Source organism: Sciurus carolinensis, chromosome 2, assembly GCF_902686445.1.
Source record: "Sciurus carolinensis chromosome 2, mSciCar1.2, whole genome shotgun sequence".
NCBI lineage: Eukaryota > Metazoa > Chordata > Mammalia > Rodentia > Sciuridae > Sciurus > Sciurus carolinensis.
Genome location: NC_062214.1, coordinates 37,832,743 through 37,853,628, shown reverse-complemented (window position 1 = coordinate 37,853,628; position 20,886 = coordinate 37,832,743). Strand labels below are relative to the sequence as shown.

At 38.5% G+C, this 20,886-nt stretch overlaps 1 protein-coding gene across 1 annotated transcript in view; it reads right to left on the bottom strand.

The window, feature by feature from the left end:
- The window catches only part of Sptlc3 (serine palmitoyltransferase long chain base subunit 3), a 158,071-nt gene extending 145,843 nt beyond the window's left edge, over positions 1–12,228 (bottom strand). The window contains exon 1 of the mRNA XM_047541702.1: positions 11,797–12,228. Coding sequence (XP_047397658.1) covers positions 11,797–11,913 — 117 coding nt within the window. The 5' untranslated portion in view covers positions 11,914–12,228. The remainder of the gene's footprint in view (positions 1–11,796) is intronic.
- Between the last annotated feature and the right edge of the window lie 8,658 nt (positions 12,229–20,886).

The window sequence follows — 20,886 nt, the reverse complement described above, 5'->3', positions numbered from 1 at the left end:
TTGGGAGTACAGTTTTACTCAGTTTTAGGTGAAGACACAAAAGTTCTCTTATAGCAAAGGAAATATGAATTTATTATAGAAGGCAAAATTCTAGTATAATTTTAAAATAAATGTTTAATACACAGGGAGTTTATGTCCTGATTGACTCTGTGTGGTTTTCTGTCTTTGGCGAATCAATCTGTGACTCCTTCACTCTGTCTTCTCTGAGACAGATGATTTGTTAGTATATCTGACTGGGTTGTGAGTATAGGGTTAGCATAATTGATAAAGACATTTCAGAGCTAATGTTCATATCCTGGGGATCTGAAGACTTGAGGGAATATATGAATTCTCTACATAGAAATTTCTGTGATTATAGACATATCCACTTTTCTATAGCAAGTATCTGTCAGTCTCTCAAAGGTATCCTTGACCTCTCAAAGACTAAAAGTCACATGACAGGGACAAACAGCCACGTATAACTCATAGTTAGAAGGATACTTAGGGTTTACACTTAGTCTTATTCTTGGACAACTTCTGAAGGCCAAGTTAAACCAGATCTAGAGAACAATAATGGTGACCAAGTTTTGAGCATACATCATCTAACAGAAGGTTTCTGTGTCATTTCCTTCCAAGTCCAAGAGATGGGGTTTGACCAATACATATTGCCAGGTTTATGACATTTTGATGAACATTCTGGGCCCTGATGTTTGGAATCAGGGTTAGTCAAGGAAATTTAGGGCATGGAGATGATTATAAGGGTCCCTCTAACCTGCACATTCTAGGACCAAGAGTTAATTGTAACAACTAAGAAAAGTAAAGATGGAAGAACTGCTTGTTTAAAGTACAAAGTAAATCTGAAATGAGGGGAGTCAAATTCCTAGAACAATTTTTCCTACTAAGTATACATGAGAAAAGAGGATTCTAGTAAAAAGATTAGTGTATTTCAAAATAAAGTGGTTGATTCTTTGCAAGTAGTTAATCTATTGCTAATAGTGTTTCCAAAGGAAAAAAAAAACTTTCTAGAAAATATTAACAAATAAGAAAACTAATTTGTGATTGGCAGATATTAAATATACTTAACAACATGTGTTCTTTCAAATAACACAATTAAAATACATTAAATATACTTTAAAACCATCTGTTCTTTTGATTAATGAAACAGTGAGTACACACATTCTCTTGAGTCAGCTTCTCATTCACAGACGATGTAATACATTACAGTCCTCGTCTGATTGAATAAGTACACTTCATGTTTGGAAATATTCAAATGATGGTGCTTTTTGCATTGGTGATATTTATGTTCATTGTATTTGACTTTTACAGCCAAACACTCAACCCCAGGTTAAGAACTTAAACATACAATCTATTCGCCAAGCAAAATAAAACAAATTTACAGTCTAGGGAAAGTCATCATTGCCAAAAACAGATGGCCAAAACAAACTCTTCCCTCAAAAAGTAAATGCAAGCACTGAAAATAGTTACAAAAAGAGATTGTGAAATGACTTTGTAGGCATTTTAAAGAAATATAATATCCATGTGGTGGGTTTTTGCTGCTGCTTAATAAACTACCGCTAAATTTAAAACAATAATCAATTGTTTTGCTCGGAAAAACAGATAAAAATCTGTAATTTGGGCAGAGCCCCGCTGGGACATTTTGTCTTCACAACATGCAGTATCATTTGGAGCAGATAGAAGCTCAGGCTGGAAAATCCACTTATTAGAGATCATTCACACCATTTGATAGTTGGTGCTGCATCTCAACTGGGAACATAGCAGAGATACTTGTTTTCTCTCCACCTGGGCTTCTCCTTGGGCTACTTCCTCCAAACAGGTTGTCTGAGTTCCAATGTTCAAACTGAAATGTTTCTGGTAACTGAACCTCAAAAGTCCCAGATTGTCCTTTTGTCACATTCTATTGGCCAAGTAAATCATTAGATCAAGCCCAGATTCAATGGGAGCAGAATTAGATTTTATCACTCAATGGGAAGTGATCTACCTCTAAAATAAAGAAACTACATCTACCTCCGATCTATCATATTACATGTCTAAAGCAGCAGTATTACCAGGAAATATTGTACTAAAGGAACTGCCTATTCAGGGAAGACGTGTACCCTGCAAAAAGTTTCAGGCATTCTTTATTTTATTTTATTTTTTTGTACCAGAGATTGAACCCAGGGGTGCTTACCACTGAGACACATCCCCAGCCCTTTTTTGTATCTTATTTAGAGACAGGATCTTAAATTGCTGGGGCCAGCAGGCATTCTAAGTGCCAGGCAGCTTATCTCTTGACCTCCAGACAGGGTTAAATCTAAGTCTAGATGACTCAGGGTTCCATCCTGGCTATTTTACTAAACTCAAGAGTTGTTTAAAGTGAAGTATGAGAGGTAGTCAGTTCACTGATACAATTTGTCTGTGAGTGGAAAAATGTTGCATATTAAAAGTTCTGATATGTAACATTTCAGTGTCATTTGGGAAGATGAACTGGAATTGTAGTTAAGAACAAAAAGGACAGCAAACAAAACAATCCATAATGCCTTTAACTCACAATGACTCTGCCTGTTAATGCTGAGTCCAGTTGGCCTCCTCACTGTGGAAGTAGGTGTCAATCCCATTCCTAATAATATTTTGTGTTTAGAGAAGCTGTGGGAAGTCAGGGATAAAAATTTAGGTTATAGGATTGGGCAAACATGACTTCCAAATCTGGTTTTGATACTTATGAACTGGTGACCTGGGTTAAGTTCCTAAGGCTGTTTCTTCATTGCTAAAATGAATCAAACAATAATACCTCATAGGACTGTTGCAAAATGACAAATATAAAACAGAGTGATGTGCACTTTGAAAAAACTCAATATGTGTTAGAGATTATTATAATTACTATTTTCTTTTTTACCTCTCTATGTTTTTAACTGCAGAATAACTTGCACTAGGAATTGAAGCATGGTGTTCTTGGATTCCGTGATTACAAGGAAACGATCAACTCTTTTCTCATCTTAAGCAACTGGTTTTATATTTGACTCTTAAAATAAGAATCTCTAGGCCTATTTTAATGGCACCATGGGTCCCTGAACTGTTACTGGGAGTAAAAAAAAGTTGGGTTAAGGTGAATAGTCTCAAGTTTATGTCCCAATTTCCTTCTAGCTGTGTGAACTTGGAGAAGTTAATTATAGTTTCAGAGCCTCAGCGTCCTCATCTGTTCAAACACAGCTAATAATATCCACTTGGCAGAATCATTAAGAGAATTAAGTGAGGCAAATTATACAAAAGGGCCTAATGTGTAGGATCTAGTAACACTCAACACTCTTATTCATTAACCGTACCATTATTATTATACTGATCTAAATAACTAAATTATTCAAACTAAATTTCAAATTGATTTTGTATTTTTTAGACACACCTGGGAAAATAAATTTTTCTTTCCCTTCTCATAGAACCCAGTTCTAGCATATGCCTTTCCTTCCCTTTCCTAACTTTCATTTCCTTCTTTCTTTTTCCTTTCCTAAACTTGTGACTCGCTTAGTATTTCCTTCATATATTTTGCCCATTATTCTTTAGGTTTTAGATTTTTTTTCTGTATTGATTTCCAAAACTCATTTGTGTATTAAAAAGTTTGCATTTTGTAATGTAAATCATACACATTTCACAGTCTGTAATTTGGTTTTTGATATTTTTAAGGTTATTTTTGTTGTGTTTTTGGTATGTAGAAAGAAACCTTTGATCTTTATATAAAGACAATCTGCATATAAATATCTAAAAATCTACATTTTTGCTACTTTATGAATTGATGTTAACACTTTTATATAATATGTATCTATTTATATACTAATATAAAACTCTTCTAAGTCTTTTACTGCATAATAGAATTACTAGTTAGCATTGCTAGTCATCCTTTATTTTTTTTTAAATATATTTTTAGTTGCAGATGGACACAATACCTTCATTTTATTTATTTACTTTTATGTGGTGCTGAGGATTGAACATAGTGCCTCACACAACCTAGGCAAGTGCTCTATACGGAGCCATACCCCCAGCCCATAGTCACCCTTTATTATTATTTTTACATTTTTTTTCTTGTCTATTCTTCCTTCTTATTTTTCCACATAAAATTTAAAGCCTGGCTCAAACTATGGTGTCTTGCTTACTGGAATCACATGCAACTTATGGATTATCAAGGCAGAATTGATAAATTTTCATGTTGAGGCTACCTTTGCATGAGTATTACATGGATTTCCACTTATTTCACTTTTCTTTCATGTTCCTCGGTAGTCTTTTAATATTCTCTTCAAATTAATTTGCAACTTACATCTTACATCTGTTCCCAAGTCCTTCAGGTTTCTGGTGCTGTTTTATTTTTTCCAATTACATTTTCCAATTGATTTTTATTCATTATCCTTTATAATGTCTTTTACCATATATTGTTAAACTTGCTAAGATTTCGTGGTTTGTTTTCTCATCTTGGCAGAGTGCAAAGGGACTGAATTATAACAGTGACATTCAACATGGATATGTTCCCTTTCTCCTTGCCAAGCTTAGTGGGTAGGTTTGCTCATGTTGCTTAATAGCATTATCCAGAATTCTATGATGTCTAACTCATTAGTTCAGGGATAATTCACAAACCAAGTTTAAAAGTCATCATAAATAAAAGTCACATTTGGAGAAAACCACAGCTAATCATGTCAATCCTCTTCTCAAACCTCCATCACTCACAAATAACTATGGTTATAGTAGATGCTCTTGGTGGTACATCCAGATCCTCATGAAGTCTGATGATGTCAGTGTACCACAAACACTGGTATATTAACCTGAAGGCTTTTTCTGACCAGAGAAGTGTACTCAGACCATGTGTAGGAAGGGTAAAAATGCTGTCTCTGGGAGCATCCCTTACCAGATAATGGATAAGAGATAGTTGATAGAAATTTGGTTTCATTGTGCCTCAGCTGGGGAAACTTTGAGGCATGTTCTATAGCATCTCCCCAAAGTGGGTCAAATTTTGTTGTCTTGAGTGACTTTTTGTCTTCCCAGCTAGGTCAGATTTCCTTTTCTCTACGTTTCCAAGCATAGTGGATATATCTCATTTATGGACTCTATCCAGAGATGGTTACAGTAATCTCTGCAGTCACTCACAATCTTTACTGTTGTAACTGTGCCGTTCCTCCCACTAAGAAACAGAGTCTGTTTCCCCTCCCTTTCCATCTGTGCTGGACTATAACTGACGTGGATGACAAATTGTTCCTGGGACATAAGATAACTTGCAGGGTCCATTTATACTCTCTTAGAGGGTAATTTCCTGTAAAGAAATTAGAGCTATTCTGTAGAATCTTTAGAGACCACATAGAGAGAATGTCTTTGTGAAGGTGCCCTGGACAACAATGAACAGTAGTCTTGAACATTAAGTATCTTGGATACTTGGTGGCGTGGGTTGGAAATAGTTTGAGTTGTTCTTTCATAAAATACATGTGAGAAGATTGGTCCCCAGGGTAGCAGAGTTAGGAGTTGGTGTGGAACCTGTAAGAGGTAGAGCCTACTGTAATGTCCTTAGGTCAATGGGGCAGGGGGCATGACCCCCATGTCACTCTGGCTTCCAGTACTATGATATCATCTCTTCCTCTTGCCTGTGTAACAATGGTCCACTTTATGTTTTGAATATAACCCTTGCTACTCTGCTCTGCAACTTATTCTTAAAATGGACATGTTTCTTTCTCTTCCTCTCTCCCTGTTCCTCCTTAATCTCAGGGGAAACAGGATTACCTTTCTTCCCCATTCCAGGCAGAGTTATCTGTCCTTGCGTACACAGCCACCATAGGAAGGAAATAATACAGACTTTGTGGATGGTACTAGAAGATCTCGGAAATGACTATCTCCCATATTAATAAATGAATTACAACAATAGAGAACACATGGAATGTAGCCTTTGAGTTGCCTCTTTAAAAGCCCCTGGGCTGAGGATATAGCTCAGTTCATAGGGTGCTTGCCTGTCAAGCCCAAGGCCCTAGGTTCAATCCCCAGTATTGCAAAAAAAAAAAAAAAAAAAAAAAAAAAAAAAAAATGCATTCTTTCAGGGGCTGAGTTGTAGCTTGGTGGCAGAGCACTTGCCTACCACGTGTGAGGCACTGCGTTCAATCCTCAGCACCACATTAAAAAATAAAATAAAATAAAAGTATAAAAGCCCCATTTCTACTGATGACCTTTGGGACAGGAGTCCCCCTGTGTTTCTCCTTTGCGAGCAAAGCTATAAACGTTCTTTTTCCTTTTTCTCAAAACCATGTCCTCATTATTGGGTTGGCATCAGGACAAAGACTGAGTTCTTGGCAACACCTGTACTATCACCATCATGGTGCCACCCAACTTGAGGTCCTCACCAGAACTGAGATGATGGGGGCATCATATACTTGAACTTCCAGAAACGTGAGTTAAGTAAACCTCTTCTTTTAAAGCCGCCTAGTTTCATTTTGTTATAGTAATAGAAAACTGACTAAAATAAATTATTGAGGAAAGTGTAATACAAAGTTGCTCCCCCGCCCTTTCCGTTGCATCACAACCTAGCTTGTCAGTCTGAAAGCTGCTCTCCCTGCCCTCTCTGGTGCAGCCATTTTCCCTGACTCCCAACTACTGTCAGTCTTTGAACATCCTAGCTAGCTATTGGTTCATCAGTCAGCTTGCAAGTATCCTTCTCCATTATTGGTCCCCTGTTAGCAGGGCGGGATTCTTAAACATAGCTTCACCGCCATCTTTTCTCCCTTGCTTTTCTCTCTCCCTGACTCACTTTCTCTATCCTCCTCGTTTTCACACTCTTTCTTGGGCATGCCCTTTCTCTTTCCTTTCTCTTTTCCTCTCATTTTCTCTCTTACCCTGCAGGGAGACACTCTGTTTGCTTAATAAACTCCCTTATGTGATTTCCCATGTCCAGCGTGGTTTCCCTGGGATTCCTTACAGAGAGGATCATGAATGTAAAATGTGGAGGCAGCTTTGGAACTGGGTGACAGGAAGAGGTTGTAACAGTTTTTAGTCATATTAACAATGAGACTTGGGAGTAAAAGGAGGCAGAAGAGAAACGGTTGAAAAATCTCACAGCTTAGCCAGGGAAGGAGTAAAAGGAGTACAAAGGTGTAGTGGAGCAATCTCTTGGTAAAGGGATCATCATGGATAAAAGGAGACAATAAGGAAATGCCTGGAGGGTATCTCAGAAATCTTCAAGGCCATCTCTCCCATCACAGGACCTGAGGCACTCCAGGCAAATTTGTTTCAAGGGCCAAGTCTACGTTTCTCTTCACAGGTTTAATGCCAAGACCGTTTGAGGATTCTGGCTTTCTAGCAAAGTGCTTTGTAGCCACTGCAGCCATGGTTCAAGCAGGCCCAGGTTTAGTTTGTCCCAGGGACAGATCTTGGTGTCCACAAGGTGTTGATTTTACAGACACACAAGATGTAATAGTTATGGTGTCATGGGCGCTTACACTGAGAACAACAACAACAACAAAAATACCTAAAGGCCAGGAGGAAGTCTGCTCTAGGGTCAGAACAGCCTTTGATGAGGTAACGCCTAATAAAACTATGGGGGTAGAGCTGCCCTAAAGACTCCAGAAAAGGATGCTCCCAGCAGCAAGTGGACAACCAACCTGAGAGAGTAACCATGTGGCCTTTGACCAGCAAAGCTCTAGGGGTGGGGCTACCCAAAGCCTTGGGGGTCCACCCCTCTGGGCACAAGTTTTAAGATTTAATGTCTTCTGGTCTGGGTTTTAGTCTTGCTTCGGAGTGATTGCTCCTTTCTGCTTGCCTCCTTCTTTTTGGAATAAGAATGTTTAACTCCTCCTCTCATTGTTATTGTATCTTGGGAACATATAACTTACTTTTGGATTTTGTAGGGACTCAGAACTGGGAGGAGTTTGCCTTGAGTCTGGACTTGGACTTTTGTGTGATGCTAGAACAAGATAAGACTTCAGGACGATTAGAGCTGGAATGAATATATTTTGCATTGTGAGAAGGGCATAAGCCTTGGGGCCAGGGCTGGAGTGCCATTGTTTGAATATGGTTTGAGTCTGTCTCTCCAGGGTTCTTGTGTGAGAAACTTGGTGTCCAGCCTGATGGAGTTGGGAAGTAGGTGGCCCAGTGGGAGGTCCTTAGGTCAATTTTGGGCATGCCCTCAGAGGGCACTGTGGGCACTAGTATCGTTCATTATGTTTCGTGATGTTTCCTGTGCCCTCTAACAACTCCTACCTTCATATCTGGGATTCCATACCCTTCTTTTCCTCATTTGGCTCCTAGGAATAAACTTCCCATTTACTCTGTCACTGTCAATTGAGTCCTTTCAGTTCCATAAAGCTGCCACTACCACCCCAGTCTGTGGCTCCCTAGAAAGTAGTGGCAAGGGAACTGGCCCTTGGGGCACCCTGAATCTGGGTTCAGATTTGGGCTATGCTACCTGTGATTCTGCTTAAGTTCCTCAGTGATTTATGATTCTTCATCACCATAAGGTGTCACTTCATGCTGCCACCCCATGGGGGGCTGTGTACTTAGCCTGGTCCTGGTACCTGGCAAAATGTTGATATAAGTTACTTTCTCCCCTGGCTCTCTGAACTTCTCTGTGCATATAGCACTTATTTTTCCTTCAATCACACCTGCTTTATGAGAGCTCGTCCTTGCACTATCATTTAACTTTAATTAAAAAAAAATTAATATAGGCTTTCTCCCAATAGCTAAATTATAAACTTTTTTTCCTCATATTTACTTATCCCAGGGATAACAGGTTCTTAATAAGTACTGGTGAATGAGTGAATGAATGATAGAAAAAGCAACTAGTTCTGAGGACCTAGAACCCCATACCTGGCAATATTATAGCATTCAGTTCAAGAACTCCATAAGCAATAGATAGTTCTAACCCCAGGATATTTTTTCTTTTTCAGGAAAGGAATGATTAGGGGGAAACCTCACAATTTTTCTTTATTCTCTAGAATCAATTTAAAAGAAGAAAATGCAGAGCCCATCCAAGTAAAAATCTATCTCCAGAAGCACTAAGTTAAGAGCAACAAAGACACAAGGTCTACCATACAAGGTTCAAACTTTCCTAATAAAAGCATGTGGCCAGGTCAGAAATAGTGTGAATTAAAAAGCAATGATGTAGATAATATAATTCAAACTAATTATATGAAATTAAGTGAGTCAATAGGAAATTATAAGAAAACTCGTGCTTATGGATTAAGGACATTAAAGGTCCTTCTTTCTTTTCTATGGATTTGCTCATGAGGAGGGAGAAGGAATCCTCTAGGACAATAGCGTTCTATTAGAAGTTAGATAGAATGACAGATTAGCAGTAAACAAAGAAATGGACCTCAGCACTGCTGAAAACCACTTTCAGTGCATCTTCAGGGCAAATGAGGTTTAAAGAAAAGAAAGAAAGAAAGAGAGAGAGAGAGAGAGAGAGAGAGAGAGAGAGAGAGAGAGAAACACAGGTAACATGATACAGCAAAACAAATAAACAAAAAACTTCAGAAAGGAACTATAGAAGGTTTCCAGAACAAAAAGTTTCTGGCTTCTTGCTAGTCTTGAGGTTGGGGTAGCAAGCCTGCAAGGCAGAGTGAGGGTATTCAAACCAGGCTGTACTGGAACAAAGTGAAGGAGGATTCCCAAGCTACTGTCTAATAGGGATTTTCAAATTGTTTGTCATGCAAGAAAACCCTTAACCAACAGAACCATAAAGGATCCCCCAATATATAATAGGAATAACTCTATTTCTGTATGGTTGCAAAAAAAAAAAAAAAAAAGAAAAAAGAAAAAAAAGCAGGTAGAGAAAGGGTGAGGGGAATCAATTTTCAGAGAAGCTGGAAGAATTTTAGATGTTCTATCTGGAAGATAGTAGGCCTGGAAGAAAGTGTTTGGAAGACCACTGGTCTCAGATATCTGTAAGCTTTTAGGGATTGTTTTTATCAACAGGTAAGGTTTTTGTTCAAGACCTAGCTTGTCAAAGGGCCTGTGGGTAAAACTAGTGACTGAGGATCATGATCGTAAATAATATCATTCATATTATGGAAGAAGAAAACAGGCCCTTTTTGCTCTATTACACTATGATCTCATTGGGGTTTATTCTTTTTGGAAAATATTTTTTAAGCTGTAATTGAAGCTCTGGTGGAAGCCAATTTCAACTTAGCAACACCTAAATATATCTTAGCCAACAGGCTCTGGGTAGCCCTTCAGAAAGAGCTGTCAGAAAAGACAACATCAGCCCTTATGTTTTCACCTGCTCTTAGGGAAGCCTCAATATCCAAGGTTTTTTGTAGTCTTGTTGGTACAGTTAGTTGGAAATCTTTAGGATCCTAGAGTCTGTCCTTACATAGGAGTAACTATAACTGTCTGTATAAGTTTCTAATCTCTAATACTAGATTATAGTTATAAAACTAAGATAAAGAAAGGAAAAACAAGTTTTGAAGGCGTCTGTGTTCAAATAAGAGCCCTCAGGGACAGAATGATCCAGAAGGTAAACGGATGAATGGTCATTGAGATACAGACATTTCAGGCACAAGGAACATCTTGGGCAAGTGACCTGAATGCATATCGAATGATGAATATGTGGTGGATATTATTGTGACTTCCTTCATGCAAATGGCAGAGGATAGGCACTTTTTCTTTATCTTGCTCCGATACTCATCTGGGAAAGGTTGGGCCTGAGGTCCTGGTAGACACTGCCCAGGCTAGGGTAATGTGAAGAGGGGAATACATTTGGGGACCACACTTTCTTTTACACCCAAACCAGACTCTAGAGTTCCTGCTACCTCTTGCAGATTTAATGCACTAAGTGGAGGACTGGTTCCAGCTAGCCCCACCTGTATCATGATCTTGTAACAACCTGACCTTTCCCCTGGGTGGATACTGGCTCCCTGGGATGACTGAGTGATGGAAGATTGCATGGGGTTCCCTGTGCAGTTTCTCATTTTCCAACAACCACGGCTACCTGTTTGGCTACTCAAGTTTGCTACCAGGGCAGGTAAGCTTACCCCTTCTGCAGGAGCAGATTGACAGGATGCTGTGTGGGAAGTGGGGAACTGCCTTTAAACAAGAAACTCACAGACCCAGTCTTCTTCTTTGAATAATTTTTTGAATTTTTCCTCCCCCATAAACATTCCCTTCAAACATTCTATTAGAGCAGAAGCAATAGCAGAAAGGGGGAACAAAAAAATCATCAAATGGAGGAGAAAAAACCCTTAAAAGTCTGTTTGAAAGATGTTTCTTTGATTTCTGTATGCAGCATGTTACAGTAAGCTATACTCTCTGCAATGTTTCAGAAAGGAATTTCTGGGATGCCAAATTTCAAAAGACTCTGGACTCAAATCAAGTTGTGAACTCTGACAATGCTCCATTAAACACCAAAAACAACTCGCCTTTCAGACATTTAGCGTGTACCAGGGAAAAGTGCCATCTACATCCCATAATTGGAGCAAAATTTCCTTTCACTTCCTCTTTTCCTTCTGAAGCATCATGAAGGTAACAGGTTTCTTGATGAACTGCAATTTAACTGAAGAGTTTGAACCTTCACAACCCTGCCTCCTCAATGCTTGAGAGAAAATGAAAGTGTACTAGGTTAAGTGTGTATTTTAGAAAATCTAAAGCTGTGTGGGTCTGTGTGTGTTCAAGCTTGTACAGAGGAAGAATTCCCTCTTGTCTCCACACCTAAACTTTTTGGTAGCCAAGAATGTCAAAATACCAGCTGCGATGAGGAGCCCAAATACACATCAAACACACTTCATCAGAGGACTTCTGAGTTAGCCTCAAACAGCTTTGCAAAGAAGTATTGAAATGCACAGAGCAAGGGGATGGGGGATTGTCTCTTACCTGAGCTTCTTTCATGATTCCATTTTTGGTGCCAGTCCCACTTTTCGAGCCATTGCTCTGTTTCTTGTGATTGTGAAGAGTTCCATTGCAAACAGCACCACCTCCAGGATTAGCCATTTGTGGGAAGTGATGGAGCCGGCAGATTCCCCTTCAGAGGTCTCCTGGAGCTTTAATTTTTAAGTAGGCGAGGGGATGGGATAAAGCACTTGGGGCTGAGCCCTTAAAGGAATCCTACCAGTCAGGCTTTTCCAGAAGAAGAGCAACAACCTATCTTTTTGCCAGATCTTTGAAACTGAAAACAAATGGTCACCTTTATACACCTCGACTCCAGTCAGAATGTAGATTCCATGGCAACAAACCTGCTTCCAAAATTACAAAGGAAATTGGCCATGCTAGCTCCTCTAGGAGACTGAGGAAACTTGGGGAAGAAAAACCCAGCAGCAAACTGTAAGGAGGCGGGCAGGGAGGTGGAGAATCTTTTAAAGACACACACACGTGTACACAGCACACTCACTGAGTCTTCTAAGTACTGTGTAGCCAGTTGTGAATTTATGATTTACTTCTTTCCCTCATCCTATGTCTTCTGCATGTAATTACTTTTTTGGGGTTTTTTTGGTTGTAAACCAAACTCAAAAGTCAAGATTTCTTTTTGTTGTTAAATAAAATTCAGAAGAGCTTGCCAGGGGAGAAAGGGATGTGGGGATGTGGGAATGGGTACAGAGTTTCAGTTGGAGCAGAAGAAAAATTTATGGCTGTACATCTTTGCAGAACAATGTGAATGTACTTAATGCTGCTGAATTTAACTCAAAAGGAGTTAAAATGATAAATTTTATGCATTATATACTTTAACATGATAACAACAACATTCAAAACCCATGTAAATATATGAACATATGTAACCAGATATAATGAGGGGTCATAAATCATCAAGAATTCCAGTGTAACACCACATCATGTACAATCACAAGAATGGAAAGTTATACTCCACGTATGTATAATATGTCAAAATACATTCTATTGTCATGTTTAACTAAAACGAACAAATATCAAAAATCAATAAAAGACAAAAGAAAAACAGATGCATTGTCTCTGTCACACGACCCTGGAGGAGTCATTAAACCTCTTTCTGCTCCAACTTTTCTGCCTATAAAATGAGACAAAATGTCTTTGGTGGACTAGTGTCCAATGGGGCATTAGGAAATAAAACTGTGACTTGGGTTTGTTACTAACACAGGTATATGAGGCAGATGGTGACTGCAGGGCCCCAGTCCCAAAACACCTCTGGCTTATTCATTAACTCTTCTCTCAATGCACCAGTTATCAGAGGTTCGCTTCTTTCTATAATCATCAAATGGCACTGTAATGGTATGGCTTATTGGAGAATGTTAATGTTAATCATTCTCTAATAAGCCTGTTGAATCTTTTCAAGGCCACCTTCATGGTTTTCCTTTGTTGGAGTTCAGAGAGTGATACTCCAAAGCAAAGGCCTTAGAGGTAGAGCACCTCTCTTACCTTCTCATGTCCCCCTGTCTCCTACTCACCTTTCTCCCCCACTTCCCCTAAGGAAAGCCATAGAAACCAGAATTTCTGTTGTTCAAGGTACCCCCTTTCCCCAAGGTAAGTTATAAACTCGAAAATATGTTCTGACTTCCTTAAGTTTTTGCTTTGAAGCTAACCCAAAAGTAATTCTCTGACTTACCTTTTTCTGACAGTAGATCATGAGATCTTCATTTCAGAAGGAATTCTGCCCCCAATACCTGGAGAAAGGAATGCTGCAGAGAGAGCAAGATGAATCTAAATGTATAGGTCTTGCTGGGGTTCCCCACTCAGTATAAAATAGATAGCATAAAAAGTATAAAACCAGATTATTCACCCTGAATCTTTGACTCTGAAGGCTCCCATGCCATATAAAACTATGATCAGATAAATTTATGTTTTTCTTTTATTAATGTGTCTAATTAGAGAGACATCTGCTATCACCCTATCTAATGATCAGGAAGGGGATTGTTCCCTCTTCCACCCTGAATCCAGCCTTTTCTGACAGCAGGTACTTAGCAAATAAACCCATTTATTGGATCAAGAGACACAAACAAAAACTAGAAATTGGCCCCTGTTGCCAGATCCTCATTCTCTAGTTCCAAGCTGTCTTGGTTGGGATTTATTTCTTCTCCAAAATGATGTGGCTGATCATGCTTTCTTGACCACAATTTTCATGTGATGGTCCCCATTCTTCCCATCCCAAGGAGTGCTGGATAAATAATACTAAGTTCTTGGACCAAATGATGAGATGGAATAAATATTAAGTGTATCCAGCCCAGTGTGTGTCTCCAGGTTAGAATTTTTATTGCATTTCTCTCAACCTCTGTCATCAGAGCAGAACAAACTTTTAACTGGTCTCTCTTTTCCATGGCTGTTACACTGGGTGTTGGAAGCTAAACCCTTGTTGGCTTATTTATCTCTAAGAATTACATAACAGAAAGATAAAGAAGTAAGAGGGAGTATTGATGGCTGGTGGCCTGACTGCCTCTTGTTACTTAGAAGGACAAGTTGAAGACATTGTATTATTTTGACTGAGCTCTATTGTCCTATACAAAGATTGTATTATTACTATTATTGTTAGTTTGGGTACTGGGGATTGAACCTAGGGAGTTAAGCATGCTAAGTATGTATGCATTCTACTACTGAGCAACAAACCAGCTCCAAAAGCTATACATATATACATATGAGTATCTGAGCATCCCCCCCCCCCAATTTATTTTTAATCTTTATCTTTTTGTTGTTGTTCACTACTAGAGATTGAACCCAGGGCCTCGCACATGCTAGGCAAAAACTTTAACACTGAGCTACAACCCAAGACCTTTTTTAAAACTTTGAGACAGGATCTTGCTAGGTTTCCCCTACTGACCTTGAACTTATAATTCTTCTGCCTCAGCTTCCTGAGTAGCTGGGATTACAGGTGTGTGCTACTGCATCCAACTCCAAAAACCTATTTTTTCAATGAGGATTTTGAGATAAAACTAACTAAACTGAGAGTGTTAGATGTTTCTTCTCTTTCTCCTTCCTTTTTTTACATTTCTCTTTTTTCTTTTAACCCTTCCCCATCCTTCTCTTTCTTTTTGTTTCTCTGTATCTTCTTTTTATGAGTGGACAAAAGACACACATAAAGAAAATGTCTCAAAACACAGCTGAAGTCTACTTCGCTACCCACCCAGCTAATCACTTGTAGAACTTTGGGACTTATCTATTATGAGCTCTGACTCTTGAACTTTTGCTATTTTACTTGCCATATTGGAATATGGACATTGTTGTGTGCATGAGATCATCTTAACACACTAACCTTTCTGCATCAGCTACTGCTGGCATATGTAATCACTGGTCATTGCTTGACATCATCTCCAGTCACAATAAATATGAAGTTCTCTTCATGTGAGTAGTAACTTTTAATTTAAGGATTAGGACAGCAGTAATAGACTAACTACTGAGATACAGCTGGTATCACTTAATAAGTAAATGCATTTCAAATTGAGTAGTAAACTCAACAATGTTTTAATAATTAGTGTGTATTAGGTTATTTGATAAGTCCTTGTATACAACAATGAATAAAACATTCATAGCTCCACCATCTTGTAACTATGAGTTAGCAGCCCCTCCTTAGCTTCTACAGAAGTTATGTCATTATTGAAGATAAAAGTAAATCTGTCCATTAGTGACTAAAGGTGAAATTAATGTTTACAATGGTTTTATATTCTCTGAAGTGACTATTCTTTTTGTGTGTGTGTGCAGAAGTCTGTTTCTTAGCTCTTCCCTTGATGAAGCAGACAGAAAAAGAGATCACAGAGTAGGGATAAGAAAGAAAGGTATGTTCAGAGGCTTAGTAGTACATTCTGTAAAAGACTCTTGAAGTCCCTTGGAGATAGAAAGTTGAAAGAAGAGGGAGGAAATGAGCAAAAAGAATGGGGGCAATTGTATGGTGTATAGAGATCTATTGATTCTCAGTGACTCAATCTTTCCCTGATGCTGATTTGAAAACTAATGTTCCAACAGGTTAAGTGACTTTTTCAAAGCCACAAGAACAATATATGGTGGAAGTAGGTCATGAACTCAAGAATCTCTGGACCCAGAGTGAGTTTCCTTTCCCTGACACCATGATACTGCTCCTTCAGCTGTGGACATAAGAACCATCAGCCACCAAGAAAAGAAGTAACAGAGACTTTTGTGATATGAGAGATTACATTGAATTGACCAAATAATGAGTAAAAAGACTTTCTTTTGTTCCTCTCCCCTGATGTGTTAAAATCTGGCAATCTATTAAATAGGTACAAAGAACTAATGACATCTCAATATCTATTGACAATATTTCCATGGATACATTTGAATTTCCTGGAGAATTCAGACAGAAAAATGTTCAGCGTAGACACAATTCATTTCCAAAGATTTTTTTCAACAACAGATTATAAACCCAATAATGGAAGGTCAAATTATAGATGACCAAATATCTAATCTGAATTGACCAAGAAGTCACTGAAATTGAGAAAAACCTAGAAAATGACCATATGGATTTTTCCATTTTCAGGTGGGAATTTTAAGTCTTTGTCAAGATCAAGTTAAATTTAGTTTTCCCATCTTTGAGTTTTATGCAGTGGTGTGACTGGGAAAGTCACGTACATATTGATCATCACATAACTTTGCTCTGAAATGGACTCTATCCATGGTTGCAGACTCCATCAATTCCTTGTTCATATCCTTTTGGATTAATTGGATGTCCCTGAGAGATAGCCCCCTCAACAGGTTGGCTGATGTTCGTGTCTCTCTGTCTGAACAGTACATCTGTCCCCTGTTTTGGTAGTGTGGGCCAGGTGTGCTGAGTTCACATTCCTGGGAGCAACCCTCAATCAACAAGGCACAGGAGTTGATAGACAAACACCCCCCTGTTCTTTTCTTCTCTATGGGATAATTCTGAGGTCTATTCATCTTCTCTGGTGTGTTCATAATCGATTCCCAGCGACCTTGTTACCCTCAGCAGTAACCCTCTTGTGAAATCATCTGTTATTGGCTTTATTCCCTTATTTGTTTTACTTGTACACTCCTTCCAAAAACATCCCCCAAACTACTTGCACCCAAATCCTTGTCTCAGAGTCTGCAGGAACCTAAATTAGGATACCAAATTCTAGCTGGTCCCTCAGATCTGTAGATCAGATTTTTCCCTTGAATCTTTTAAATGATCCATATTAGATTGCTCCAAAATAAAGAGAAGTATCATACAGGGAAGCTCAATATGTTCATTGAATAAAATTTTAATAAATTTAGGAGGGAAAAGGGAGTCTGTACTCTTGTGTCTTCCATAGGACAAGTTTGTGAGATATAGGTAAGAAGAGAGTGTCTACAACCTTAGGGAAAGAAAGCCATACACTTTAGTTACAGTATCATAAAAGCAGTACACATTTGAATGAGGAACGGGCTCTGAAAAGTCTTTTAGAATAAGTTATTTTTTAAGAATAAATGTTATCAGTCGAAAAAATATAACTAACTTATTATCCTTAACGTTTTCATCGAAAGACTCCTTTCGTGTTTTTAGCCGGCAAGAGATGGTAAATGAAAATGAAAGACTCAGCACTTTCATCCATTTTTTTATTGCTAGTGTAACAATGATCATAAACTTAGTAGCTGAAGTAACATAAACTATCATTTTAGAACTGTGTAGGTCAGAAATCTCACTGGACCAAAATTGAGAAGTCAGGAGGGTTGCAATCCCTTCTCCAGGCTCCAGGAGAGAATCTGTCTCCTTGGATTTTTCCATCATTTAGAAGCCACCCAAATTCCTTGGTTAAGACCCCTTCCTCCCATCTTCAAATTAACATTGCTGCATCTTTGGGATATCTCTGATTTTTCTCTGAAAGTTTCTCTACTTTTAAGAAATCACGTAATCTAAAGTTCCTCCATTCTTCTCTCACCCCCCTGTCCCCAGCCCCTTTATATATCATCATCCACTGATCAGGGAGAACATTTGGCCTTTGGTTTTATTGGGATTGGCTTATTTCAGTTAGCATGATATTCTCCAATTCCATCCATTTAGCTGCAAATGCCATAAAATTATTCTTCATTATGGTTGAATCATGTTCCATTGTATATATGAGGGAAATGAGAGGGAGGGGGTATGAAAAGTGGTGGAATGAGACAGACATCATTACCCTATGTACATGTATGATTACATGAATGGTATGAATCTACATCGTGCACAACCATAGAAATGAAATGATGTACCCCATTTGTGTACAATGAATCAAAATACAGTCTGTTCTGAGTAATCTCAGTTCTGGGTAATCTCAGAATAATCTCAATGACACCTATAAATTTTATTTCATCAACAAAAATAATTTATTTGAATTAACAAATAGTATGTATTTATGGGACTCTACATAGTGGGTTTTGATATACATATAATGCTGCGGGATGGCTAATGTGTGAGTAAGGTGAGAACACCCAAAATCTTTTCTTTTAGCAATGGCCAAGTGTATAGTTCACTGTTATTAACTATGGTCACCATATTGTACAACATGTCTCTTGAATTGATTCCTCCTGCCTAAATGAGATTTTGTGTTTTGGGACCAATATCTTACACAGTCCCTTTTGCCATAAAAGGTAAGGTATTCATAGGGTCAGGGATTAGGATTTGGACATGTATGGTGGACCATTATTCTGCCTACCACAGTACCTATTACTACTAATGTTGACCATTATTCTGCCTACCACAGTACCTATTACTACTAATGTTAAGAGTGCAAAAAGTCACAGAGGGTCTCCTTATTTAGTTTATTGTTCCTGTCACTTCCTTTTAAGTAATGTGCATTTAAAAAATCTTTCAGAGTTCATTCCAAAGTTGAGCATCCAATAGCTTTTTAAAAAATTTTTACAGACTGCATTTTGATTCACTGTACAAAAATGGGGTACAACTTTTCATTTCTGTGGTTGTGCCCAATGTAGATTCATACCATTTGTGTAATCATACATGTACATAGGGTAATGATGTCTGTCTCATTCCACTGTCCTTCATTCCCCCCATTTCCCTCTACATAATCTAAACTAAGCAAATTTTTATTGCAATCTATTTTATAGAGACAAAGATACACAGTTTAAGTCTACAATTCAATGAATATTTAAAAAGTGAACGCACATGGGAATTGACACTCAGATCAAGACATGGAAATTTCTGGCACCTGGAAGCCCTCTTTCAAGTCCTGCCCTACTCATTACTTCCTATCTCCTAAAATAAACCACTGTATTGATTTCATCATGATTGATTAGTCCTGTCTCATAATTTCATATAAGTGGAATTAGAGCCATTTATTTTTTATATCTTACTTCTTCCACCCAATTATGTTTGAGAGAGTTTTCTGTTTTCTTGCGTATAGAAATAACTTGTTCATTCTCATTGTCATATAATATTCCAATATATTAACATACTGCAATTTATTTATCCTTCGTATTGTGGAAATTTGGGTTGCTTCCTGTTTTTAAGTATTAAAATTATTGCTAGTAAGTTTTCTAGTATATTTTTTGAGTAACCGTATTTATATAACCCTATTGGGTATGTACCTAGCAGTAAAACCACTGACAAAAGGTGTGCATCGGTTCAACTTTGGAAGATATTGATAAACAGTTTCGAAGTGGTTGTGCCACTTTACACACCAGTCAACAATGAGCATCCTAGTTGTTCTGTGTCCTCGCCAATGTTTGGAAAGATCCATGTTTTTAAAAATTCAACCAGTCTGGCGAATGTGTAGTGGTATCTCATTAAGGTTTCTTGTTATTGCTATTTTATTTTATTTATTTATTTATTTATTTTGATGGTGCTGGGGATTGAACCCAGGACCTTGTGCATCAGAGGCAAGCATTCTACCAACTGAGCTATATCCCCAGCCCTGCTATTGTTTTTAAGATAAATTGAACATATGATGAAATGCACAGATCTTAAGGTGGAATTCAATGAATTTCGTCAAACCCTAAACTTATTTGACAAGGTCACAAGTCATTTAATTGTGAATTTGCCGCTCACAGCAGGGCTTGGAGAATTAAATCCCTTGTGGTTGCAGAGGGAAAACAGTATACTTCCTGTCCCTCCTCCCAGTGACAGGTGTGACACTCTGGCATAGGCTGGCACATACATAAGGTCTGTGGACCATTGCATTGATGGAATTAGTATATGTTACTTACCTCAGAGGCCATTTGCCTACTGACCTCAGGGTCACTTGGTCAGAAAAGGAAAAGTCAGAGCCGTAGCTTCTGAGTCGTAGGAACATTCCAGAGGAGCCCAGCATCAGAGTCTGATGATGTTCTCAAATGTCTTACTGCTGGTGCCACAAGTATGCGAAAAAGAAATGACCATTCAGACCTCAAAACCCACCTCTTTTCTTCTTCTTTTTGCTGGTCACATTCCTGCATGAGTCACTTCCAATTAGGTATTTATGGCATGGTTGAAACTAGTTCCCTGTAGGCCCCTGGCGCACTCAGGTTCTGATGCTTCTCACTTAGCTTCACCGTAGGAAATGTACCATGGAGTCATAATTTGCTTGCAAGCAAAGAAGATGGAAAAAACCAGTCAGCTTGTAAAAAGTTGCAGGCTTGTAAAAGATGGACCCATCCACCAAGACTCCCTCTGCAGCTGTTTTCCTTAGAGGCACTGCCGGGGAAGCATGGCAAGCCCCTTTGCTGCTGCCCACCTGTCCTGTGCCTCTGCCCCTGACGTCTCCTTTAAATGGGGTAACATGTTTTTTTTTTTTTTTTTTTTTTTTTCCTAGTCTGCCAGGAGTATCCTGTTCTCCTGAAAATCTGCTGTCATCACTCATGCATGTCTCTGTAATTCTCCCAAAGATTTCTGTTTTGGAACACAAAACCCCAGAAGAGTTCATTATTATTTTATTTCTCTGTATTTTGCTCTGTTTACTTTCCCTCCTGGTTCAATGAGAAAAGAGCAGCTCAACAGCTAGGATGTGGCCTGAAGGAGAGAGTGATGATCAGTTGACATGTTGGGATAATATTCTACAATAATCCACCTGCCTGCCCATCTATCCTTACAGCAAACACATGCATACA